Below are 24312 nucleotides of genomic sequence, written 5' to 3'. Positions count from 1 at the left end.
CTCAAACGTAACACGGGTGTGTTAATGGTGCGTTCTTCCTGCCTGTTCAATGCATTTGAACTGCGAGGCGCATTACGTGTGCTTCTTTTTTTTGAATTTTTTTTAATACCACTTAAGGACTGGAAGGATTTTCCCTCTTAATAATAAGGTCGATTTATGCAATACAGCACTGCGTCTCTTTAAATGACAATTATGCGGCCGTGCGACGTTGACCCAAACAAAATTGATGTCCCCTTTTTTTTTTTTTTTTATCATGACTAACATTATAGCAGACTCATCTGACAATTTTGACATATTTCTGGGACCATTCACATTTTATACAGCTATCAGTGCTATACAAATGCATTGACTACTGTGTAAATGTGACTGGCAGTGAAGGGGTTAACACTAGGTGGTGCTTTAGGGGTTAAGTGTGTTCTAGGGAGTGATTCTAACTGTGGGGAGGGGCTACGTGCGACACATCACCGATCACCGCTCCCGATCACAGGGAGCAAAGATCAGTGTCATTGGGCAGAATGGGGCGATGCTTGTTTACATTAGCATTTCCCCGTTTTTTCCTCTCCGCCGATTGCAGGTATCCCTGCGGACGGACTTGCGGAGGTCGCGGTGGGCGGGCGTGTGCTCATGCATGCTATTCGAGCCCTGCAAGATCAGGTAATCTAACGTGATTTTGTGCAGCAGAGCCAAACCTGCCGCAGTAATACTGCGGCGGCTGGTCCGCAACAGGTTAAACATTCAAAAGGGATTAAAAACGGAACGCATGTGTGTGTGTGTGTGTATATATGTGTGTGTGTGTGTGTATATATGTGTGTGTGTGTGTGTATATATGTGTGTGTGTGTGTGTGTGTGTATCAATTTTTCCATGCTGGTCTCCTAAGGTAATAAAGTTTTTTGTTTAAGAGGAACGAACATGTTATACGTATCTGCCCTTAGTAGTGTTTTTCTTTTCTTTTTTTTTTTTTCCTTTTTGCACAGAGCAGCCCGGATCCTCTTGTGTCCCTCGTTGGCACTCCTGGCCCCTCCTTCCTGCTAAGTGCAAGCAGCTCGCTATGAGGGCACCCAAGCCGCTGCTGTGTGTCTCCATTCAGACACGGTAACTTTGGTTAACATCAGCGGGAGCCAATGTCATCCGCTGTGTGTTTCAGCAAATCGGGAGGGAAAGTCCCAGACAGCCGAGTCTCTTGTGCAACATCGCTGGATCAAGGTGCGGCTCCGGTAAGTATTGGGGGGGGGGGGGGCTGGGGCTGCTGCACACAGAAGGCTTTCTATCTTGCTGTATAGAATGCATTATGAGAGAAACCTTCTGCCTTTACAACCACATTAAATAAAAAAACAAACTCCTCCGTTCCACTGATGACCTCTCTAGTACAACTCCTGGTACCAATGTTACCGATGCTTCTGCTGCCTGCGGCCCCTTCCTCCTCTTATCCATAGGGCAGCCAGTGATTATGCCACTCCCACATATGGCAGGATGGGAGTTGAAACCTCCGAGCTCCAGGCTTCACTTATTGGCATCTCACAGATGCTCAGTATACACGGGGCTGCACATCTGCAGCAGGCAAGGAAAAGAAAATGACTAGCATAAAAAAAAATATATTTTTTGGCCAATCAGACTTACATTTTTTTTTTTTTCTGGTTCAGGATCGCTTTAAATAAGCCCACACCTTTTTTGTTATTGCTTGAAATACAGTTTCCTCAAATTGCCAATTAAAATTCTATTCACATGTAAGTAAATGTTTCCACTTATGATCTCATTCACTGTTCTAGTATAAATGGAATGATTTGTTTCTGGACTCTGAAGTTTATCTATGAGAAGCGGTCAGATCTCAGAGCCTGTGAGCGGCCGGCATGAATTCACCAGATGGTGAGAATGTGATCATCACAGATAGAGGAGGACTGAGGAGTAAGAGGAAAATATACTAAGGGCCTTCTTTCCACCCCCCCACCCCAACTTTTCGCTCACTTCATCTTTGGATAGTTTAACATATCGTCCATACTATTGTCATACCATGGGTAATGTCTTATTTATGTTGTACTATGCCTGGATTGTTCCCTCTTTTATTACATGCAATGTACTGCTGCTGTATTGACTACAATGCTGCTGGTGGGAGGATGTATTCTAATGGGAGTCATCACGTTCATCTTCCGTTGGCTGACCTTGGTCACATGGTATTGAGTGGGCACGGTAATAATTATCCACACAAAGCTACTTTGACCTCCAGGGATGAGGGTAGGCGTGATGAACAGAATCTTTCTTTTAGATTTCCCTTCACTCTCTTGGGTTCCGGGTCCTTCTGTTGGGCAAGGTTCCTACCAACCAAAGCTGAATGACGTTCCCCCCCCCCCCTTTTTTTTTTTCTTTATCCATTATTAATAATAAATATAGAGATGTGTGTCATATATATATAATATTTTTTCATATTTGTATTATGACACCCCAAGTTTAGGAGGGAATTTTAAGGAAAAAAACTTAGATTTAAATGGCCATCAGTGCAGCCTTGCCTCCAGTGTCCATTGCTTGGATGAATTTAAAATTGGCAACCTCGAGACTTAGCAGAGCGAACGCTGCCAAGATCGCAAGGACTGGGCGGAGCCGAGATACACATAGCCGAGTGTACTCGGCTCTTCTCGGGTCCGCTCAGTCACGCCCAGTCCCGCTATTGGACCGGTGTTATGTCCATCATAGGTGTGAGCGGAGCCGAGAAGGGCCGAGTACACTCAGCTATGTGTATCTCGGCGGCGATCGCTCCGCTCAGTGATCGGTGTATAACACGCACCCACAATTTTCCCCTGATTTTAAGGGGAAAAAAAGTGTGTATGTATGTGTGTATGTGTGTATGTATATATATATATATATATATATATATATATATATATATATATATATATATATATATATATGTGTATGTATGTATATGTGTGTGTATATATATATATATATATATATAATTTTTTTTTTTCGGATGAATGGAGCTTTATGATGGGGCTAATGCACCCTACCAGCGATGCTGCCTGTTAAATTTGCAGCGGGCGTGTAGCAAGGTGGCGGCTGGGTGGACAGTAAAATGTGCCCCTGGCTGCCCCAGATCAACAGCTGTTTTTCTACATTAGCTGCATTTTTTTTAAATAATTAAAACTGTAAAAGATTGTTTTTATTTGTTTGTTTTTTTTTTCCCTATAAAAATAATATACACGTTATATTTTACCTGCTCAGTTGCAGTGGATTTGCACAGAGCAGCCTGTATCCTCCTCCTTCTCGGGTCCCTCTTCTGTGCTCCTGGTCCCTCCCTCCTGTTAAGTACCCCCCCATAGCAAGAAGCTTGCTATGGGGGCACTCAAGCTGAGTCACAGCTCCCTGTCTCCGTTCAAACATGGAGCCCCGACCTGGCCCCACCCCCTCTCTTCCCTGATTGGCTAGCTGACTTTGACAGCAGCAGGAGCCAATAGCACCGCTGCTGTGTCTCAGCCAATCAGGAGGGAGAATTTCAGATGGCTGAGAACACTCGTGGACATCTCAGGACAGAGAGGAACCTCAGGTAAGTGTTAGGGGGGCTGCTGCACACAGAAGGCTTTTTATCCTAATGTATAGAATGCATTAAAGAGGAAGTAAACCCTGATGAGTTTACTTCCTCTTTTTTTCCCTGCAAAGGCAAAGCATAATGGGCTACTATGCATCACATAGTAGCCCATTATGTGTCACTTACCTGACACAGGAGCCAGCGAAGTCGCCGCTGTCCCCTGTAGTCCGGCGCATCCATCTTGCTGGAGGCGTCTCGCAGCTCCGCCGCTGTCATTCGGCGAAGCCGCGATGACGTCACTCCCGCGCATGCGCGCGGGAATCGACAAACGCGGCAGCTCCATTCTTGGAAATGCTGCGTTCAGTGCGCCTGCACGCCGCTGTCTACGGCGCATGCGCCGTAGACAGTGGTGCCCGTTTTCGGGCAAATATCTCCTAAACCATATAGGTTTAGGAGATATTGCTTGGACCTACAGGTAAGCCTTAATCTAGGCTTACCTGTAGGTCAAAGTGGTTTGTAAGGGTTTACAACCACTTTAAGATGAACCTTCTGCCTTTACAGAGGGGGAGGAGCTAAAATGCCATTAATGTCTTTTAGGAGCGTTCAGCAGTGTTTCTGCTTGAAAAAATGCTCCAAGAAACTCTACAAAAACAATACATTTTTCTGCTCCTAGTTACTAAATCTCAAAAATACTAAAAATAGTAGTGTGCATGGACACAGGATAACAATATTTAGCTTCTTGGAGCTTAAAAAAAAGCTTGTGTGCGTTGGAGTCTTACAGTGCCTTGAAAAAGTATTCATATCCCTTGAAAATTTCCAAATTTTGTCACGTTACAACCAAAGATGTAAATGTATTTTATTGGGATTTTATGTGATAGACCAACACAAAGTGGCACATAATTGTGAAGTGGAAGGAAAATGATAAATGGTTTTCAATTTTTTTTTTACAAATGTGAAAAGTGTGGCGTGCATTTGTATTCGGCCCCCTTTACTCTGATACCCCCCCCCCCCCCCCCCAACTAAAATCTAGTGGAACCAATTGTTTTCAGAAGTCACTTAGTAAATTGAGTCCACCTGTGTAATTTAATCTCAGTATAAATACAGCTGTTCTATGAAGCCCTCAGTGGTTTGTTAGAGAACCTTAATGAACAGCATCATGAAGGCCAAGGAACACACCAGGCAGGTCAGAGATAGTTGTGGAGAAGTTTAAAGCAGGTTAGGTTATTAAAAATTTTTTTCAAGCTTTGAGCATCTCACGGAGCACTGTTCAATCCATCATCTGAAAATGGAAGAGTGTAGAACAACTGCAAACCTACCAAGACATGGCCGTCCACCTAAACTGACCAGCCAGGCAAGGAGAGCATTAATCAGAGAAGCAGCCAAGAGGCCCATGGAAACTCTGGAGGAGCTGCAGAGATCCACAGCTCAGGTGGGAGAATCTGTCCACAGGACAACTATTAGTCGTGTACTCCACAAATCTGACCTTTTATGGAAGAGTGGCAAAAAAGCCATAAGAAGTCCCATTTAGTTTGCAAAAAGTCATGTGGGGGACACGGCAAAAGTGGAAGAAGGTGCTCTGATCAGATGAGAACAAAATGTAACTTTTTGCTATAAAAGCAAAACACTATGTGTGATGGAAAACTAACACTGCACATAACCCTAAACCCACCATCCCCACCGTGAAACATGGTGGTGGCAGCATCATGATGTGGGGATGCTTTTCTTCAGCAGGGACAGGGAAGCTGGTCGGAGTTGATGGGAAGATGGATGGAGCCATACATACAATACAGGACAATCTTAGAAAAACCTGTTAGTCTCAAAAGACATGAGACTGGGATGGAGGTTCACCTTCCATCAGCACAACGACCCTCAACATACAGCCAGAGCTACAATGGAATGGTTTAGATCAAAGCATATTCATGTGTTAGAATGACTCAATCAACGTCCAGACCTAAATCCAATTGAGAATCTGTGGAAAGATTTGAAAATTGCTGTTCAGACGCTCTCCATCCAATCTGACAGAGCTTGGGATATGTTGCAAAGAAGAATGGGCAAAAATATCCCTCTCTAGATGTACAAAGCTGGTAGAGACGTCCCCAGAAAGACTTGCAGCTGTAATTGCAGTGAAAGGAGGTTCTACAAAGTATTGACTATTGATTGGGCTAAATACAAAAGTACGCCACACTTTTCACATATTTATTGGTAAAAAATGTTAAAATATTTTCCTTCAACTTCACAATTCTGTGTTTTGTGTGTTTTGTGTTGGTCTATCACATAAAATCCCAATAAAATACGTTTAAGTTTTTGGTTGTAACATGGCAAAATGTGGAAAATTTCAAGGGGTATGAATACCTTTTCAAGGCCCTGGAAATGAGCAAATAACTGCATTGCTGTTGGCTTGGTATTCCTTGCATAGAATGTGAAGTAGAGAGAACATATTGGTAATGTGTATCACCGATGACTGTGCCCGGGTGACTGAGGAGCTGCAGCTTGGCGGATTCTCTCTACACTCACAGGGAACAGATCTCATCAGTCAGTGCCCGGGGCTTTTATGTCCTGTGTCTACAAACAGCCCAGTGCCAGAGCTCAGGTTACAGTGATGGTAGAATAGTGCAGGGGGCAGTCTGGGTCATCGGTTCATCCGAGGAGTGCTGAACACAGCCAATAGGATTGTAGCATTCGGACACGTTCTCCTTATTAATGACCGCTCTCTTCCTGGACTGCATCCCCAACAGGCTTTGATTACACGATTGCTGGGCAATAACGTAGTGGTGGTGTTTTTTTTTTTTTTCTTTTTCTTTCCTCTGTCTTAGCAGTGGGATGCAGCCTGGTGATTTAGAATCATGTAAAAAAAATAAAAAAAAATAATGATGCTGTTGTTATTAACCACTTGCTTACTGGGCACTTAAACCCCCCTCCTGCCCAGACCAATTTTCAGCTTTCAGCGCTGATGCACTTTGAATGACAATTGCGCGGTCATACAACACCGTACCCAAATGAAATTTTTATCATTTTTTTCCCACAAATAGAGCTTTCTTTTGGTGTTATTTAATTCCAGCTGGGAGTTTTATTTTTTGCTAAACAAACAAAAAAAATGCAAAAAATAAAAAAATAAAAATCATGTTTTAATAGTTTGTTATAAAATTTTGCAAACAGGTCATTTTTCTCCTTCATTGAAATGCGCTGATGAGGCGGCGCTGGTGGGCACTGATAAGCTGCACTGTTGGGCACTGATAAGGTGGCACTAATAGGCACAGATAAGGTGGCACCGATGGGCACAGATAAGATGGCACGAATGGGTGGCATGGATGGGCACTGATAGGTGGCACTGGGCGGGACTGCTGAGCACTGATGGGCGGTACTGATGGGCACTGGTAGATGACACTGATGGGCACGGATATGTGGCACTGAGGTGCAGCACTGTTTTTGCAGCAGACTGTGGGCACTGATAGGTGGCACTGTGGGCACTGATAGGTGGCACTGTGGGCACTGATGGGTGGCACTGTGGGCACTAATCGGTGGCACTAATGTGTTTAACTTTTTCCCCTACTTAGGTGGCACTGGCAGGGGGCAGATGGGCTTTTTTTTTCTCCTCGTGCTGTCAGCGCGAGGAGGAAAAATAGCTGATTACCGGCTCTGTTGCGATGACATGATCGGCTGTCATTGGCTGACAGCTGATCACGTGGTAAGGGGTTGGGATCGACCCCTTGCTCCAATCTATGATCAGGCGAGTCTCATAGACTCGCTGATCACAGAGCGCGCCGCACACGCCCCTCAGGGGGCGCGCAGGCCGCTCGTGTACGGGACGACGTCAATAGACGTAGTCCCGGCAAAGCAGGTCTGCGCTGTAGCCGTCATTCGGCTATAGCGCGGATCTCTAGAGGTTAACCAAAAGTAAGGTTATAGGCCCACTACATACATCTTCTTTTTTTAAGTTGCCTTTACCTGCGCTGTGCCATAGCTGAAGTTGCGTATTAAATGTGATTTTCAGCCCTGTATGTACCACCTATATGTGAACCAGACCCTTAGTGTGAGAGAGGATCACATTAAATCCAGCCGTAGATGGTTCTCACAAAAACAATGCTGGAATAAAAAATAAAAAAATAAATTCTGAAAAATATTTATAAGACGCAAAAAAACTTCTTTTTTTTTTTTTTTTTTTTTTGTCCATCTATATAAAATATCTCTTAAAGATGTTAGTTTTCTTTATGTAAATTATTTTTATTAAGTGTTTGTGTATGTATGTATGTATGTATGTATATATATATTATGCAGCAAATGTGTAAAACTTTTGCAGGGGACTTCTGATTTATTTATTTATTTTTTTACCACTTGCTGACCAGCCCCCCTCATTTATACTGCAGCAGGTTGGCTCATTCCCACAAATCACCATAGGTGTACGTCGGCTCCTTTTTAAGAGCCATAGTGGGCACACGACCGCTGCACGGTGGGGGGACCGATGCACGTGGCTGCGATGTCCACTGGCCAGTAAACAGACAGAGCCCCGTTCTGACGGGAGGAGAGAGATCCGCTGTTCCTCCTCCAGTCAGTCCCTTCTCCCCATGGTTAGAAACACCAGGAACATTTTAAACCCTTGATCGCCCCCTACTGTTAACCCCTTCCCTGCCAGTGACATTTACACAGAAATCGGTGCATTTTTATAGCGCTGATCGCTATATAAAATGATCCCAAAAAAAATTGTCAAAAGTGTCCGATCTGTCCGCCGCAATGTCGCAATCCTGCTAAAAATCGCAGATCGCCACCATTGCTAGTAAACAAAATAAATAAAAATGCTATAAATCTATCCCCTATTTTGTAGATGCTATAAATTTTGCTCAAACCAATCAATATACTCTAATTTATTTATTTTTAGCAAAAATATATAGAATACATATTGGCCTAAAATGATGAAGACTTTTTTTTTTTTTTTTGGGATATTCATTATAGAAAAAAATAAAACCGCAGAGGTGATCAAATACCACCAAAAGAAAGCTCTATTTGTGTGTGGGGGGGGGGACATTTGGGTGCAGCATGTCACGACCGCGCAATTGTCAGTTAAAGCAGCGCAGGTACAGTTTCACATTAATTTCTCGATTTCTTAGCATGCACAGCTACCATATATCCTGAATGCCGATTTACTCTCTATCTGGAAAGCAAGATTGGTTAAACACTTGTGTTTCAATCATTTATTTTTCACAAAAAAGGAAAAAACAAGAAGACTTTTTTGATGGCAAAGTGTACAATGAAACGATAAAAAAAATGAAAAATAATTGTATACAATAATCAAAGAATTGCTGAAGAGCAAAATATCCTTTAATACACAGCTAAGTCGGGCATAATGCTTTTGGTGGTTGGCTATACAGTAGTGTGAGGTGTCATTTGCAGTGGTGACCCCGTCCGGCTTCAGGGAGGGCTTTCTGCACCCCCTCTAGGGAAGGGAGGGGGGGAACAGAGCGCCTGAGATTGAAATGCATTAACAATATAAAAAACCTCGGTTTTTCAACCCCTTTTAAAGCTGGAACTGGTCAGATATGAAATATAAAAATAACCAATGCAGCTTTGTAGTGGTTAATACATCATGAAAAGTGTTATTTTAATGCAAGCCTTGTAAATACAGTAACTGTATCTGACCTGGTATTATCCGGTTGCGGTCCCTGTACAGCAGGGCTGAGTAGAGAGGAAGAAGCAGCACAAGGAGCCAATCTATTCATGGCAAGAAGCTGATAGGAGGAGAGTGCACATTGACAGATGAGCTCATCACTGTGCTGCTTCTCGTTTCACTATTCAAATGACCGGCTGGGGGCGGGTCCAGGATAACCAATGCAAAGCATATCAGCATATTCAGCCTGGTTTCTTGTTTGCTGTGTCATTGCTTTCAGGTATGTATCTGCACAACAGCTCGTTCCTCCCCCAGCTTGTGACGATCGTAAAATGACCAACAAACTCATCTGTTACTCCAGGTCTCTCCTCCTATCACCATGTTTCTTGTTAGCACATGAGCACTGTATCAAAACCAATTGATTTCTTGTATTGCTGTGCTGTACTGCATCTCCTTCTCCCTTTTTTTTCTTTCTTTCTTACTTTTTTCCTCCCTATTTTTCTTCTTTTTCCTCTTTTTTTATTTTAATTTTCCTCCCTCCCTTCCTCCCTTCCTCCCTTCCTTCCTTCCTTTCTCCCTCCTCTCTCCTCCCTTCCTTCCTTTCTCCCTCCTCTCTCCTCCCTTCCTTCCTTTCTCCCTCCTCTCTCCCTTCCTTCCTTTCTCCCTCCCCTCTCCTCCCTTCCTTACTTCCTTCCTTCCTTCCTTTCTCCCTCCCCTCCCCTTCCTTCAATCCTTCCTTCAATCCTTCCTTCCTTTCTCCCTCCCCTTCCTCCCTTCCTTCCTCCCTTCCTTCCTTCCTTCCTTTCTCCCTCCCCTCCCCTTCCTTCCTTCCTTCCTTCCTTCCTCCTCTCCCCTTCCTTCCTTCCTTCCTTCCTTCCTTCCTTTTTCTCCTTCCTTCCTTCCTTCCTTCCTTCCTTTTTTCTCCCTCCCCTTCCTTCCTTCCTTCCTTCCTTCCTTTTTTCTCCCTCCCCTTCCTTCCTTCCTTCCTTCCTTCCTTCCTTCCTTCCTTCCTTCCTCCCTCCCCTCCCCTTCCTTCAATCCTTCCTTCCTTCCTTCAATCCTTCCTTCCTTCCTTCAATCCTTCCTTCCTTTCTCCCTCCCCTTCCTCCCTTCCTCCCTTCCTTCCTTCCTTCCTCCCTTCCTTTCTCCCTCCCCTCCCCTTCCTTCCTTCCTTCCTTCCTTCCTTCCTTCCTTTCTCCCTCCTCTCCCCTTCCTTCCTTTTTCTCCTTCCTTCCTTCCTTCCTTTTTCTCCTTCCTTCCTTCCTTCCTTCCTTCCTTCATTCCTTCCTTTTTCTCCCTCCCCTTCCTTCCTTTTCTCCCTCCCCTTCCTTCCTTTTCTCCCTCCCCTTCCTTTCCTCTCTCCTCCTCCACCTCCCCCTTTTTTTTTTCTCCCCTTCTTTCTCCTCCTTTTTTTCTTTCTCTTCTTTTGTCCTCGTCCCTTTTTTTTTTTTTTTTTTCTCTTTTCTCCTCCTCTTCCTCTTCCTCTTCCTCTTCTTTCTTCTTCTTTCTCCCTCCTTCCCTCTTGCCTTCCCTCCCTTCCCTTCCTTCCTTCCCTCTTCTCTCTGTTCTCCGAGGCTGAGCTCTGCTGTTCAGGGCACTGTAAGAGACTAGATACCAGGTCAAATTCAGGTAATAACAGTACTTGTATTAAAAAAAATAACTATTCGTTGATGTAGTAATGAATACAGAGGTGCGTTATTTGGCTGGCTTTAGGTTTCATTCTTCATTCTGGAGCAGAGCCGTGACTAGAAAACATATATCTGATGCTGTGTATCGCCTCCCTTTACAACCATCTTATTCCTCTTTCAGGTCAAACGTGAACTTTCTCTTCTCTTGAAGCATTATGTCCTCCATCTTGCCCTTCACGCCGCCGGTTGTGAAACGCCTCCTTGGCTGGAAGAAGTCGGCCAGCGGGGCTGGAGGGGGGGAGCAGAATGGCCAGGAAGAGAAGTGGTGCGAGAAGGCAGTTAAAAGCTTGGTGAAAAAGCTGAAGAAAACTGGACAGCTCGACGAGCTGGAGAAAGCAATCACCACACAGAACTGCAATACCAAATGCGTTACGATCCCAAGGTATGTCCGGAATCGCTGCCCTGTCAGTGGCCTACGAGGACAGGAAGGCAGTGTCATTGTAGTGAAGTAGCCGATTAACCACCCTGGCAAGTGTGTGGTACAGGCCAGACATCCTAACCTGAATGACATTACTAACCTCCGCTCATGTGACTATGTGCCGTGCTTACTTTACCAATGTATATAAGCTTTTGTGCAAATGACAATGAAGGTGATGTTGCATTATAAGAGTTTGAAATGTTATGTATGTTGTGTAAAGAGAATCCCCCTTAAAGTGAACCTGTCTCCACATATAATCTACTAGCATTTGCTAATAACCTGCTAGAAAATACCCGAAGGTGCCTGCACATACGTGACAGAAGTGGAAACCCAGGTGCACACTGTATGTAAAAACTGTTTTGTAATCCTTGCCAGCTAAGGTTAAAGTGAACCAATGGCCAGGTTCTGGACTTTCAAATATTTTTATATTTTTAACAAGCAGTATATGAGCTTTAAAGGCTAACTGAACTTTCAATATAAATAAGTTTCCTGTTGCAAAAAAGGAAAAGGTGTGCATATACTTCGTTTTTTTTTATTTCTTTTTAGAAAGCAGTCGCAGCCTGAGTAGAGCGGCCTGCCAGAATGCGGAGTAAAAGTAACCTTGCTCTATGTGTGGAAGCAGTGGTCACTCTGCAAAATTCCAACATGCACCTTAGTGAAAGCTCTCCATTCAGCAGAGAACATTTACTGATTGCAGAGCTGTACGTCGGACCCAGCAGAGGGACTGCGTGCCAACCCGGTTCTATAACGTTCTCTGTGTGTTTCTTATTGCATGACCAGTTGCTGCCATTGATTTGCCTATTTCGGCCACTTGGATCATTTTATGGTCCTTTTTTATTTATTTATTTTTTGACAAGTGAAAGATGTTGCGCCTAGTGAGAACTTTTTATGACTCTTCCGAAAGGCCACAGCTTCCATTCACACAGCAAAAGGTGCTGCTGCTGCTGCAGGCAGGACACAGGCTTTTCTATTCAGGCTGTAGCTTCTTTTTAAATTAAACAAACTTGAAGACTTGAAGAACCAGTAATGGCAAATGTATGCCCCTCAGACTGCAAGGGAAGGCAATCCTGTGTCCACCACTCTGTGTGCACGCCAGGGACAGAGCTTGTCTCGGCTCCAAGCAATTGTTGAGAAAAGGATGGATCCCATGAAGCTGCACATCAATGCAGACCCACTGGTATTGGAAAGAAAGGCAGTCTCAGCCTGGGCTCCTGTCAGGCCATGCTCCCAGCATGGTTCACTCCTCCCCTTGGAGTTTAATCATGGGGATGGAGCTCCATCCCCATGATGGAAGTGGGAGTACGCTCCCTTGGTTGATACCTTTTTTAGGTAAGCCTATAATAATTTACTGTACCTATAGGTAAGCCTTATCACCTAAACGTGCATCGTTTAGGAAATATTTACTTGCAAAGTCACCAGTGAGGTCACTGGCAAATGCGCTCTGAAGAAACGGTGTACCCGTGCCGTTCCTTCAGAATCTTGTGCCGTGAGCAGCAACTCCTGTGCAGGAGTAACGGCATCGGGGCTCGTCCAAAGGACTGGAGCCCGTCAACCCGGAAGGAAGACCCGGATGAAGATGGAAGCTCTGTTGGGAGAATTTTAACGGTAAGTTTTACATTAATGTGCTAGTATGCAATGCATACTAGCATATTATAACTTTGCCTTGTTGAGGGGCACAGGAAACCGTTTAAAGAGGAAGTAAACCCTGATGGGTTTACTTCCTCTTTGTCTCCCTGCAAAGGTAAAGCATAATGGACTACTATGCATCGCATAGTAGTCCATTATGTGTCACTTACCTGACACAGGAGCCAGGATAGTCACCGCTGTCCCCTTGTGTACGGAGCCTCCATCTTCTTGGTGGGTCTCACTGCTCCGCCGCTTTCATTCGACAGAGCCGCGATGACGTCACTCCCGTGCATGTGCACGGGAGCCGCCACTCGCGGCATATCGGCGTGTAACAGCGGCGCGCTCAGTGCGCCTGTGCGCCGCTGTCTATGGCGCATGTGCTGTAGACAGCGGTGCCTGTCTTTTGACAAATATCTCATAAACCGTGTAGATTTAGGAGATATTTCTTGGACCTACAGGTAAGCCTTAATCTAGGCTTACCTGTAGGTCAAAGTGGTTTGTAAGGGTTTACAACCACTTTAACCGTGTTGGCAAAACCTGTAAGACTTTGCACACTATTTTGTTTTGATAATCCTGGAATGTATTTAGCTGATTTAAACATAAAGCCTAATTTTGGGTTTTAAAACAAACACCTACTGACCTCTGTAGCTGCAGGCACTGTGGAGAAATGTATTCTCAAGCATAGTAACAAAGCTACAGAAATGCCAGCCTTCTAATGTAAACAATCGGCAGGTGCTCTGAGCTTTTTAGGAAGGACTGAAACTGGACTTCAGATTCTCTGTTGTAATTCTGAGGATGAATTGCTCCACGGTGCTTATAACTACAGAGGTCAGTGAAGGATTCTTTTTAAAGCTTATTTCTACTTGTTAAAAATATTAATATGTGACTGTTCATAGCCTGGCCATAGGTCCACTTTATGGGCTCTTGATATGAGCAACCCCCTCCCTGCCACTACTGTTTTTGTTCTATGTACAGTGGTCTGTGATGAATCCTTCGCTAAACGTCCCCTTGCATCATTGTAGTCTTTTGGTTTATTCCACCAAGGACACTTCCTTCCTGGATTTTTCTTGCATTCCCACAGTTGTCCCAACTTCCTTTATATAATCCAAATGTATGTATATGACTCTAAATGGGCAAAAAAACAGACAGGGATGTATTCTTTGTAAATTTCTACGGAAAAATCACAAATTTTTCTTAAAGCTGAACTCCAAGCTAACAATTGATTGCACAGATGGAATACATGGTAGCTGTTTATTATTATACAGGATTTATTTAGCGCCAATATTTTGCGCAGCTCTTTCAAATATGGCTGCAGACAGTACAGTTACTATGCCATTCAATGCAGGAGGTATCCGAGGGCCCTGCTCGTTGGAGCTTACAATCTTGAAGATCTGACAAAGGATTTATATTTCTCTCCATCCGCAGTTGTCATGGTGCTGCACATGTGATTGGCAATGACCCCAACCATTTAATGGCTTGAGCTCAGGGTGAATTTGGTTGAGGGTGGACATGCGCACACTGGCACCCACGACCGTTATCACCATAGCCATGCTTTAAAGTGTAACCAAAGTTCTGATGTCACAAACTGTGAGCAGCTAGGCTCTTTACTTCACTGTAAATAAAATACACCTACCTGCTTGCTCTCACAGCATTCTCCAGCATGTAAACAAAGGCGTGCATGGTCCCTGTATGCCAGGATGACGGACTCCTGTGCATGCGCAGGAGTGATGTCATCCAGCGCCGGTCAATGAAGACATCCGAAAGCCGGCATCCAGAAGAAGATGCATGCAAGGGACAGGGACCGTTGAAGAAACGGGTAAGTTTAGCTCCCGTTTTTAAAGTAGGGATGCACTGAAATTTCCGTGGCCGAAAATGGTGCTTTCGGCAATTTTGCTGATGGAGTAAAAGGTATCGATAATGGCGTAGAAAATGCACATGATTTTTCTGTGATTTTTACCACGATTTATCTGTGCTTATGGTGTTTTTTTTTTTTTTTTATAGGTCACGTGACGCAAAAACTGAATCAAAAAGTAACAGTTATGTTGTGTCCTTGTTGCGTTTTTAATGCATTTCAACATGGAAGTGTGTTTTGGTGGTGTTTAACACCACAACAGAAGCGCAACGGACCAGTGTGAAGACATATTAGAATTTTTAAAGGGATGTTTTTTTTTCCTTGAACTTTTTTTGCGCCAACGGTGCCAATAATGGCTGACTGCTGTTTTTTAGTTTCGGCCAAATGCATCCTGAATTTCTGATTTCGCCACCAAAATGTCCGTTCGGCGCACCACTACTTTATCATGATACTAAACTCTGGATTTAAAAAAAAATATATTGTATGTATTCCTCAAGAATCATCCCTTCTATTTCTCTCACCCTCCTCCAGATCTCCAAATTCCTTTTTTATTTGCTGCCGTGATCTGACTTTGTGAGGGTGGCTACACTCATTCTCCATGGTCCCCACTATAAGGAGGAGTGTAGCCACCCTCTTTCACTCTGGAGATGGACTTTGTGTAGTGCGCATAGAGCAGTGCTCATAATTCCAACCAATGTGCACTGCTACTTCCAAACAGAGGGTGGGGGTGGCGGGGGACAGGTTCGGGGGGATGTTACAACAAGGCAGAAAAACACAATGAGGAATAATTTTAATGAAAAATGGATTATGTGGACATCAAGTGGTAGCTGTGTATAGAACGACATTTGTGAAAAATATGGATATTGTTTAGTGTCACTTTAAATGTAACTGTTTGGGGAAACCATTAATGTGGCACTAAGCCCACCAATTATAAGTATCACTTAAGGGCTGGACAGTGTATTGAGAGTTGTTGGACTGATAAGCTCATCTCTGTCATTCTGCTCTCTCCTTCTATCGGCATGTTTTTGGTTAACACATGAACACTGCTGCACAACTCACTGGCCCCTCTGTGCTTCTTCACTCTCTTAGCCTGTGCACTGCTGTACGAAGGATGACGTGGGTTTACCTGTACTGGTTGCATCTCTTTAAAAAAAAAAAAAAAAACATTTAGGTTATTGCAGTGCATTAACCACTTCCTGCTCATAGTCTGTTGTATCATGTCCTGGACTTTGAGTGGGGATATATGATGCCTACAGCTACAGGCATCATTCAGATATCATCTTGGTCAGCCAGCATGTTCATGATCATTCTTACAGGCGGCTGGAAGGGACCCCCCTTCCTGCCACCCACTCTGGTGCTTCTCCCAGCTTGCCATTGCGATTAGCTAAACCGAAGAACGAATCTGTCACTGCCGGAAGTTAAACATTGAGATTTCTGGTGACCAGATGGTCCCCAGTCATCTCTATGACCCTCGGAGGCCCGAGCACAACGGTATGACGTCATGTCCAGGCTGGCAAAGTAAACAATGCCACGAACTGCCTTTCCAGCCTGGAGGAGAGACCCGTGTGTATCTCGGCAGACCGCGCGGGGGGGACGGGAAGAGACGTAGACTCCCGTGGGAGTCTATGCCCGGAAGTGGGTGCAAATACCTGTCTTGGACAGGTATCTGCACCCCCTCCCCCTGAAAGGTGCTAAATGTAACACCGGAGGGGGGAGGGTTCCGAAAAGCAGAGGTTCATTTTTTGTGTGAACCTCTGCTTTAATAACCTAATAATAATAATAAAAGGGCAAACCTCCATACAAAAATACCTTTTTTATTTTTTTTTTATGTGTGTGTCTTTATACTTTTACAATCAACCAGATGACCTCTATTGGGGGGGACATTGATCAGCAGCTCCTGCCCTGATATCACATTTCCCAACTGCTGCCATTCAACTGCGCGGGTCTGCAAAGTTCTGGCCAGTTCTGTAGCTCCCAAGCAGAAGGTGGAGCTGGGCAGGGGAGCGTCTGCAGAGATATGAACAGTCCTGAACCTCCCAAGCAGAATGCAAAGCTGTATAATGGGGCTCATGTCTGCAGACATCTGACCATTACAGTAGCTCCCAAACAGAAAGTTGAGCTGGGTGGGGGATGTGTGTGCAGATAGCTGACCAGTCTTGTAGCTCGCAAACAGAAGGCGCAGCAACGTAGGTCTGCAGAGATGTGACCAGTCCTGTAACTCCCAAACAGAAGGTGGTGGGGCGGGGGGCGGCGGCATGTGTGCAGATATCTGACCAGTCCTGTAGCTCCCAAATAGGAGGGGCTGGGCAGGGGGTGTGCCAGCAGTAGACTGACCACAGGAGTACAGGCATGCCATGTGGGCTAGGCACAGATGCAAACCAACCATGCTAGAATGGCAGACCCGGGCCTAGCGTGCTCAGGAGGAGATGGGTTGGACAGAACTTTACGTATTTCTGTACACTAGAAGAAATAAAATGGGCTCACCATCCATGTGCATAGTTGGGGAGAAAAGAAACAGTTTCTCATCCATGTAATTTTAGGTTCACAAACCCTTTACTGCAGGCGCTTTTGACATGAATTGTTTTAAGGCAGCTCATTCAAAATGAATGCACTGCCAACACCCCCCCGATTGTGCCTATAATCGCACGTGACCTTTTCTTCTAACACTGTGCAATCCAGGTACGTTGTTTTAGTGCGCTGGTGTTCTAGAATGAATGAATGGTGCAGCAAAAGTGGGAATCCTGTCCCAATGATGTATTATGAATGTAGGGCTTTTTTTTTTTTTTTATGCCTGGAGTTCAGCTTTAAATTCAAATTAAATTGCCCAAAAAATATTTCAGTGTGAGCCGGTAGTATAAGGCGCCCAAAACTTTGTAATTGGCTAATATGGCATGACGGTTTACCAACTTTTTTAAAATGACAGTTCAGTGGAAATGCCTCATGTTTTTGGTAAATTACCAATTCTCCCACGGGAGCTCTGCCTTCCGGATGTGGCCATCTTCCCCGTGTTTGGTTAATTAGGGCCCCCAGCAACCTGAGCTGGAATCTGGGGTGACCTTGTGAATGAAGCCCCCAAGAAGAAGTACAATTTCTGACTTTAGTTGGATGCCATTGGGTATGTTTTTGGATACTCCAACCCAAAGAAAACCTATGGTCAAACTTTAAAAGCACAACAAACACTGGGAGTTCAAAAAAATTATTTTCAATTTTATTGAAAAGTACATATAGTATAAAGACCAGAGACATGAAAGAAATAATACAAATCACATATACAATACTAATAAGAATTGATACATGATGTGAGGCCTAATGTGTCTACGTGTTTTGTTGTACACTTCTTCAGGACACATTTGGGGTTCAGAAATTGCAAAGAAGAGAAGGATCTCACTATCTAAAGATAAAAACATACAAATTACCATAGACATATAATAAAAACAAAAAAAAAACACTGTTTGAACCAGGGCAAAAAATCATGACACATGCACATAGAGCAGAAATGCTTATGGCAACAAAAAAAAATATATATAGTGTTACCTTGCAGGAGGATCACGTAAATACTTGTTAGTCAATCAGGGATTTCACAGAAAAAGGTTTCCAATAAAGAAAAACATGAAGAAACGCGGGGGCAATGCAGCTGAAACCTATAGAGGCCACCTGAATTTCAATGTAAAAAAACCAACGATTTTAGATTAGTTAAACCCTATGGCAAAGGTATGGTATCAGATGGTGAAAACAAAAAATGGTATACTTGTGAGCTGATCATCAAAATCTTATTAACCACTTCGCATCCAGGCCAATTCTGACATTTCTCTCCTACATGTAAAATTCATAATTTTTTTTGCTAGAAAATTACATAGAACCCCCAAACATTATATATGTTTTTTTTTTTTAGCAAAGACCCTAGAGAATACAATGGCGGTCGTTGCAACTTTTTTATCTCGCATGGTATTTGCGCAGCAATTTTTCGAACATGTTTTTTTCAGAAAAAAAAAAACAGTTTCATGCTTTAAAAAACAAAAAAAAAAACAGTAAAGTTAGCCCAATTTTTTTGCATAATGTGAAAGATGAAGATAAACTGAGTAAATAGATTCCCAACATGTCACGCTTCAAAATTGCACACGCTCGTGGAATGGCGCCAAACTTTGGTATTTAAAAATCCCCATAGGCGACACTTTACATTTTTTTTACTGGTTACATGCTTTGAGTTAGAGGAGGTCTAGGGTTAGAATTATTGCTCTCGCTCTAACGTTCGCGGCGATACCTCACGTGTGGTTTGAACACCGTTTCCATATATTCGCTTCTGCGTACGAGCACATGGGGACAGGGGTGCTTTTAAATTTTATTTTTTTTTTGTTTAATTTTACTTTTATTTTTTTAGTTTGACACTTAAAAAAAAAAAAAAAAAAAAGATTTTATTCCTATTACAAGGAATGTAAACATCCCTTGTAATGGGAATATGGCATGATTGGACCTATTTACAGTGAGATATGGGGTCAATAAGATCCCACATCTCACCACTAGGCTGGGAAGCCTAAAATAAAAAATAAAATAAAAAAGATATCGGCTTCCCAGCCAAGGTGGCGCTGTTATTTTGAATGCAGAGGCCGGGAGCGACGTCATAACATCGCGCCCAGCCTCCGAACAATCATAGAGACTCCGGGGACCATTTCTATGATACCATCTGGGGACCGGCAGATCCTGTGACCGACTCACCGATGGAAGCATTGCGACGGTAGAAGCATCGGCGGGAGGGGGGGGGGCGTCCCCTCCTGCCGCCTGTAAGAACGATCAAGCGGCGGAACAGCCGCTATGATCATTCTTATGGTGCAGGGAATCGCCGGCTGAAAATGCCGATATCTGAATGATGTCTGTAGCCTCAGGCATCATTCAGATATAACACCACAAAGCCCACAACGTCATATGATGTACCTTGGGCGCCAAGTGGTTAAACGGGATGTTATATGGGAGATGTATGCCATGGGCCAAGATGAATAGATCAAAAAAAAGTCACAAAGACCATAGGTAGAAGTCTAACTGTTTATCCAGTGTGGTGGATCCAGATCCCAGCTTTCATCATCCCAAACTATAAAACAAGCAATAAAACAGACATTAAAGTGAGCCTCTAAAATGAATATCATATAGAGGAAAACCTCATAGAAATGGATAAAGTAACTTATTGGGTATATCGGGGGTGCCCAACCAGTGGCCCGCAGAGCCCTCTGATGTGGCCCGTGACCTCATGCTCTGGGATGGTGGGTTGGCAAGCCCAGATTTCAGGTTGTCTACCCAACATGCCAGAGCATCAGTGTTGTGAATGAAGCCAGCTGTAGAGGAAGCAAGCAGCTGTGGAGCAGAGCTGCATAAGCCAATGCTTCCTGTATAGCACAGGTTCCTGCAATAGGTGGATTGATACCAGATGCACTCTGCCTGGGACAGCAAGGCAAGTTTATTACTAAAATCGGAGTGTATATGTAGCACTGACCCCCGAAGGAGCGGCTGGTTTGATTTGGGCTTACCGTTACCTCCTTGTTTGCTTCTCCGTCTTGGGGCTCCTGTGGTAGATGGCCCAAAGAATGTGGAAACTGACACTAAGGCCTCTTTCACACCGACGTGCCGTTCAGGCCCGCCTGTCAGTTTTTCAGGCGGACCTGAACGGGTGCTCCATAGAGCTCTATGGAGCGTCGGATGTCAGCGGTGACATGTCCGCTGACATCCGACCCGCTCCGATCCGAAAAAGTGTGACGGAGGAAAAAGCTATTTTTCCATCCGTCTGCGGATCGGATGACGACGGGCACTGCGGTCCGTCGTCATCCGATCTCCCATAGGGGAGAGCGGCGCTGTGACAGGTCCGTCCCTGCGCAGTGTGCAGAGACAGACCTGTCATCTCCCTGCTCAGCGGGGATCGGCGGAGTGATCCCCGCTGAGCAAACGGACATCCACGGGGCGGATCAGAACTGATCCGCCCCGTGTGAAAGGACCCTAAATCTTCTTTTGGGTTATTTATTTAGAACAGAAACAGTCTTTCAATAAAGGGTAGAGGGTTAGGCGAGAGTTCAGGTACTTGTATTGCAAAAAATGGAAGTCTTTAGAGAAAAATCTAGAGAATGGCAACGATACCGTATGAGTGTTGATCCAGACTGCGTCATTCAACTAAGCCTCCAGGCTCCTTCAGAGAAGCCAGCCTTGCGCACGGCCTTCTCCTGTAGAGTCCTGCCCTGGGGTTCTTCAGTTGCTGGGCCTCTCCATTCAGATGAGATGGCACCAGACCACCCTTGGATCAGTAAGCCCCGAAACTTCACTCAGGCCTGTCACTGCAGTTGCGTCGCCACGGGATGCATGGTTCCACACCCCAGGCCAGGAGGCTGGGTCAGGAGGACCACCAGAACCGAACAGACAGAAAATAACGTGGCGTCCGTACCTTAAATACCACCTCCAGAATGCACAGCACTCCCACTGGGCTGGTTCCGAGAGAATAATGGCATTCAATACACCCAGCTAGACTGCGTTTCTACTCTTGCCAGCGGTGACAGCGACACCTGCGGTCAAGGAGAACCCAGTGCAACCCAGCTGGACTGGTACTGAAACCAGAAATTTAGAGAAATAGTCCCGAAACCCAACTATGGTTTCAGGCAAATTAACTTTTCAAAAAACCATAGCGCCTGCTCGTCATATATATGGACATGTAGGTTCTGCAGTGGTTACTGGGCTGCTTTTAAACTGATTCGCAGGTGTAGTGCAGCGTACCTGCGGCTTACCTGCCCTGAGCCATAAACTTCTCATCTTACCTGTGGGTTTGGTGCACTTTCAGAAAGAAATTCTATGGCAAAGTACAGATAACCTGCAGGAAAGCCACAGGTGCGGGTAGACCACAGACCATCAGTGCAAAAGTAGCCTTAGGCCCCTTTAACATGATCTGTCTGACCTAATCGGACCCTCAATTCACCTTTTATGGAGCAGCAGATATAAGCAGACTTGTGTCCGTTTACACCTGCCTCCTTCCAATCCGATCTGCTGAAAAAAACAAAGTGCATCCGTCCCCTTCCATTTGATCAGATGAGGGCCCATAGAGTAGAGTGGGCTGTGTCCACTTTGCATACGCAGGGTGGATGCGGAACTGTCATCATTGTGACCCATGACTGGTTACTAAGTCGCTTAAGTGGCCCTCGCTCTAAAAAAGGTTGGGCACCCCCTGAGGTATATGGTGGTATCACAAAAATCCCCTGGGAGAGCGTGAACAACTCTTCAGCTAGTGATAACAAAAATGAGGCAATTTAAAGTGGGAGTCCGCCGGGACTCCGCGTTTTTTTTTTTTTTTTTTTTTTAAAGCCAGCAGCTACAAATACTGCAGCTGCTGACTTTTAAAATAGTGACACTTACCTGTCCAGCGCGCCCGCGATGTCGGCACCCGAAGCCGATCTCTAGATCGACACTCGAGTGCTGCCGCCGCCATCTTGGGTATGGGAATCAGGAAATGGAGCCTTTCGGCTTCATTTCCCGGTTCCCTACTGCGCATGCGCGAGTTGCGCTGCGCAATAAGGACGGTCCCCGCTGCCTCTGGGATAGAGGTCGACCGATATGGGTTTTTCTCTGGCCGATGCCGATATTTAGAAATCATGGCGGCCGATAGCCGATATATGATGCCGATTTTTTTTGGGCCGATATGTTAGGCCGATTTTATTTAATTTATTTATTTTTTTCCTTTTTTATTTTATTTTTTAATCCCCCTTGATCTAACACACCTTTCCCACTGGGGCGTTTTTCAGGCGCTTTTGGGCTAAAAATAGCGCCTGTAAAATGGCTCCCCTGCAGTCTGTGTGAAACTTTCACACTGAGGCGATGCGCTGGCAGGATCTTAAAAGAAAAGTCCTGCAAGCAGCACGTTTGGAGTGGTGTATACCGCTCCTCCACCACTCCTGCCCATTGATATGAATGGGCACCACTGCTGAAGCGCATGCAATGCGATTTGGCAGCAGTGCTTCATGGGCGCATTTAACCTCTTCCTTGGCCGCTAGCTGGGTTATATGTGCCCCACTAGCAGCCAAATAGCACCGCTAAAATGATGGTAAAGAGCCGCTAAAACTTGCGTTTTACCATCAACGTCTGCCCGCTCCAGTGTGAAAGCAGTCTTCATAAGTGATACAGAAAATTTCTTACATTTAAACATTTATTAAACAAAACAAACCTCCAATCAGTTTACTTGTATGTATGATTTAGATAAAAAAAAAAACCTATATATTAAATAAAAACAGGTAGTCAAAACTTTTGTACGAAAAAAAAAAATGGGCTAACTTTACTGTTTTTATTTTATTTTTATTTTTTAAATAGTGTATTTTTTTCCTAAAAAAAATGCATTTGAAAGACCTCTGTGCAAATGCCGTTTGACATAAAATATTGCAACAACCGCTATTTTATTCCCTAGGATCTCTGCTAAAAAAATATATATAATTTTTGGGGGGGTCTAAGTGATTTTCTGGCAGAAAATACAGGATTTTTACTTGTAAGCAACAAGTGTCAGAAAAGATTTAGTCTTTAAATGGTTAAACTGAGAACTTCTACACAGAGATGATTTCATTCATTGAAGTGTAAACATTGTATCATTCTGTTCTTTTCTTGGCAGTCTGCCCAGAGAGGAGGAAAGGGTTTCTATGACGACTCAGTCAACTTACACTGACTGAAATGACTTCTGTAATAGAAAAGTCCCGCTGTAGTTCTAAATCGGCTTTTTATCAGCTCAAATCGGCCGATGCCGATTATTTAAAAAACGGCAAATATCGGCCGGCCGATATATCGGTCGACCTCTACTCTGGGATCTGTGTGTTTCCCAGCAGGCAGCGGGACACTTGCGGAAGGGGGCGGGCACTTGCGGAAAGGGGCGTAATCTATCCAGTTAACTGCACGCCCCTCCTCCCTGAAAGGTGCCAATTGTGGCGCCGGAGGGGGGGAGGATTCCGATGAGCGGAAGGTCCATTTTAGGGTGGACCTCCGCTTTAAGGCCTAAATTAGTGCCAAAAAACTTTTTTTTTTTTTTTTCTCTCTCATTTCCTTCTTTTCCTTCCTCCTCTATATCCTTCTGCACATGCACAAAATGCGATTGAAATTTCTGAACCACAAATGTGTCCTGAAGAAGTGTACAACGAAACTCCGTAGATGCATTAGGGCTCACATCATGTATCGATTCTTATTTGTATATGTGATTTTTTTATTTCTTTCATGTCTCTGGTCTTTATACTATATGTACTTTTCAATAAATGTTAAATCATTTATATATATATATAGTATATAATATAATATATAATATATATATATATATATATATAATATAAAATTACTTTTTTTTTTTTTGAAGGTGAAACTAATGGGTATCTTTGATTTCTGCTTTCGTTTTTGGAAGAAAAAACTGGTTTAAAATTGCTTTATGTGGCCTCCAGCATTGGATTGCTGCATGGTGGGGGGGGGGGGGCACACCTCCCTTCCATGTTGAGTTTTTTTCTTTTGTGGAGCATGTGGTCGGATAGACCGAGACCGCATATTGGGGGGCGAGGAGGTGATGAGCTTAGCTCTCCAGCAGCAGGAAGATGAGGCTGAAGGTGTATGTTTTATAGAAAATGAAA

The 24312-nt window shown here is 44.2% G+C and overlaps 1 protein-coding gene across 2 annotated transcripts in view; it reads left to right on the top strand.

Annotated features, from left to right (window-relative positions):
- Positions 1–24312, top strand: part of SMAD2 (SMAD family member 2) — a 120325-nt gene that overhangs the window by 42653 nt on the left and 53360 nt on the right. For both annotated transcript variants that reach the window (XM_077463038.1, XM_077463037.1), the window contains exon 2: positions 10927–11187. In XM_077463038.1, the coding sequence (XP_077319164.1) occupies positions 10961–11187 (227 nt within the window). In that variant the 5' untranslated portion in view covers positions 10927–10960. The remainder of the gene's footprint in view (positions 1–10926; positions 11188–24312) is intronic.

Source organism: Lithobates pipiens, unplaced genomic scaffold (genome assembly GCF_037356315.1).
Source record: "Lithobates pipiens isolate NorthernLeopardFrog02 unplaced genomic scaffold, aLitPip1_a1.2 Scaffold_3, whole genome shotgun sequence".
NCBI lineage: Eukaryota > Metazoa > Chordata > Amphibia > Anura > Ranidae > Lithobates > Lithobates pipiens.
This window is presented reverse-complemented; position numbering and strand designations above follow the sequence as displayed.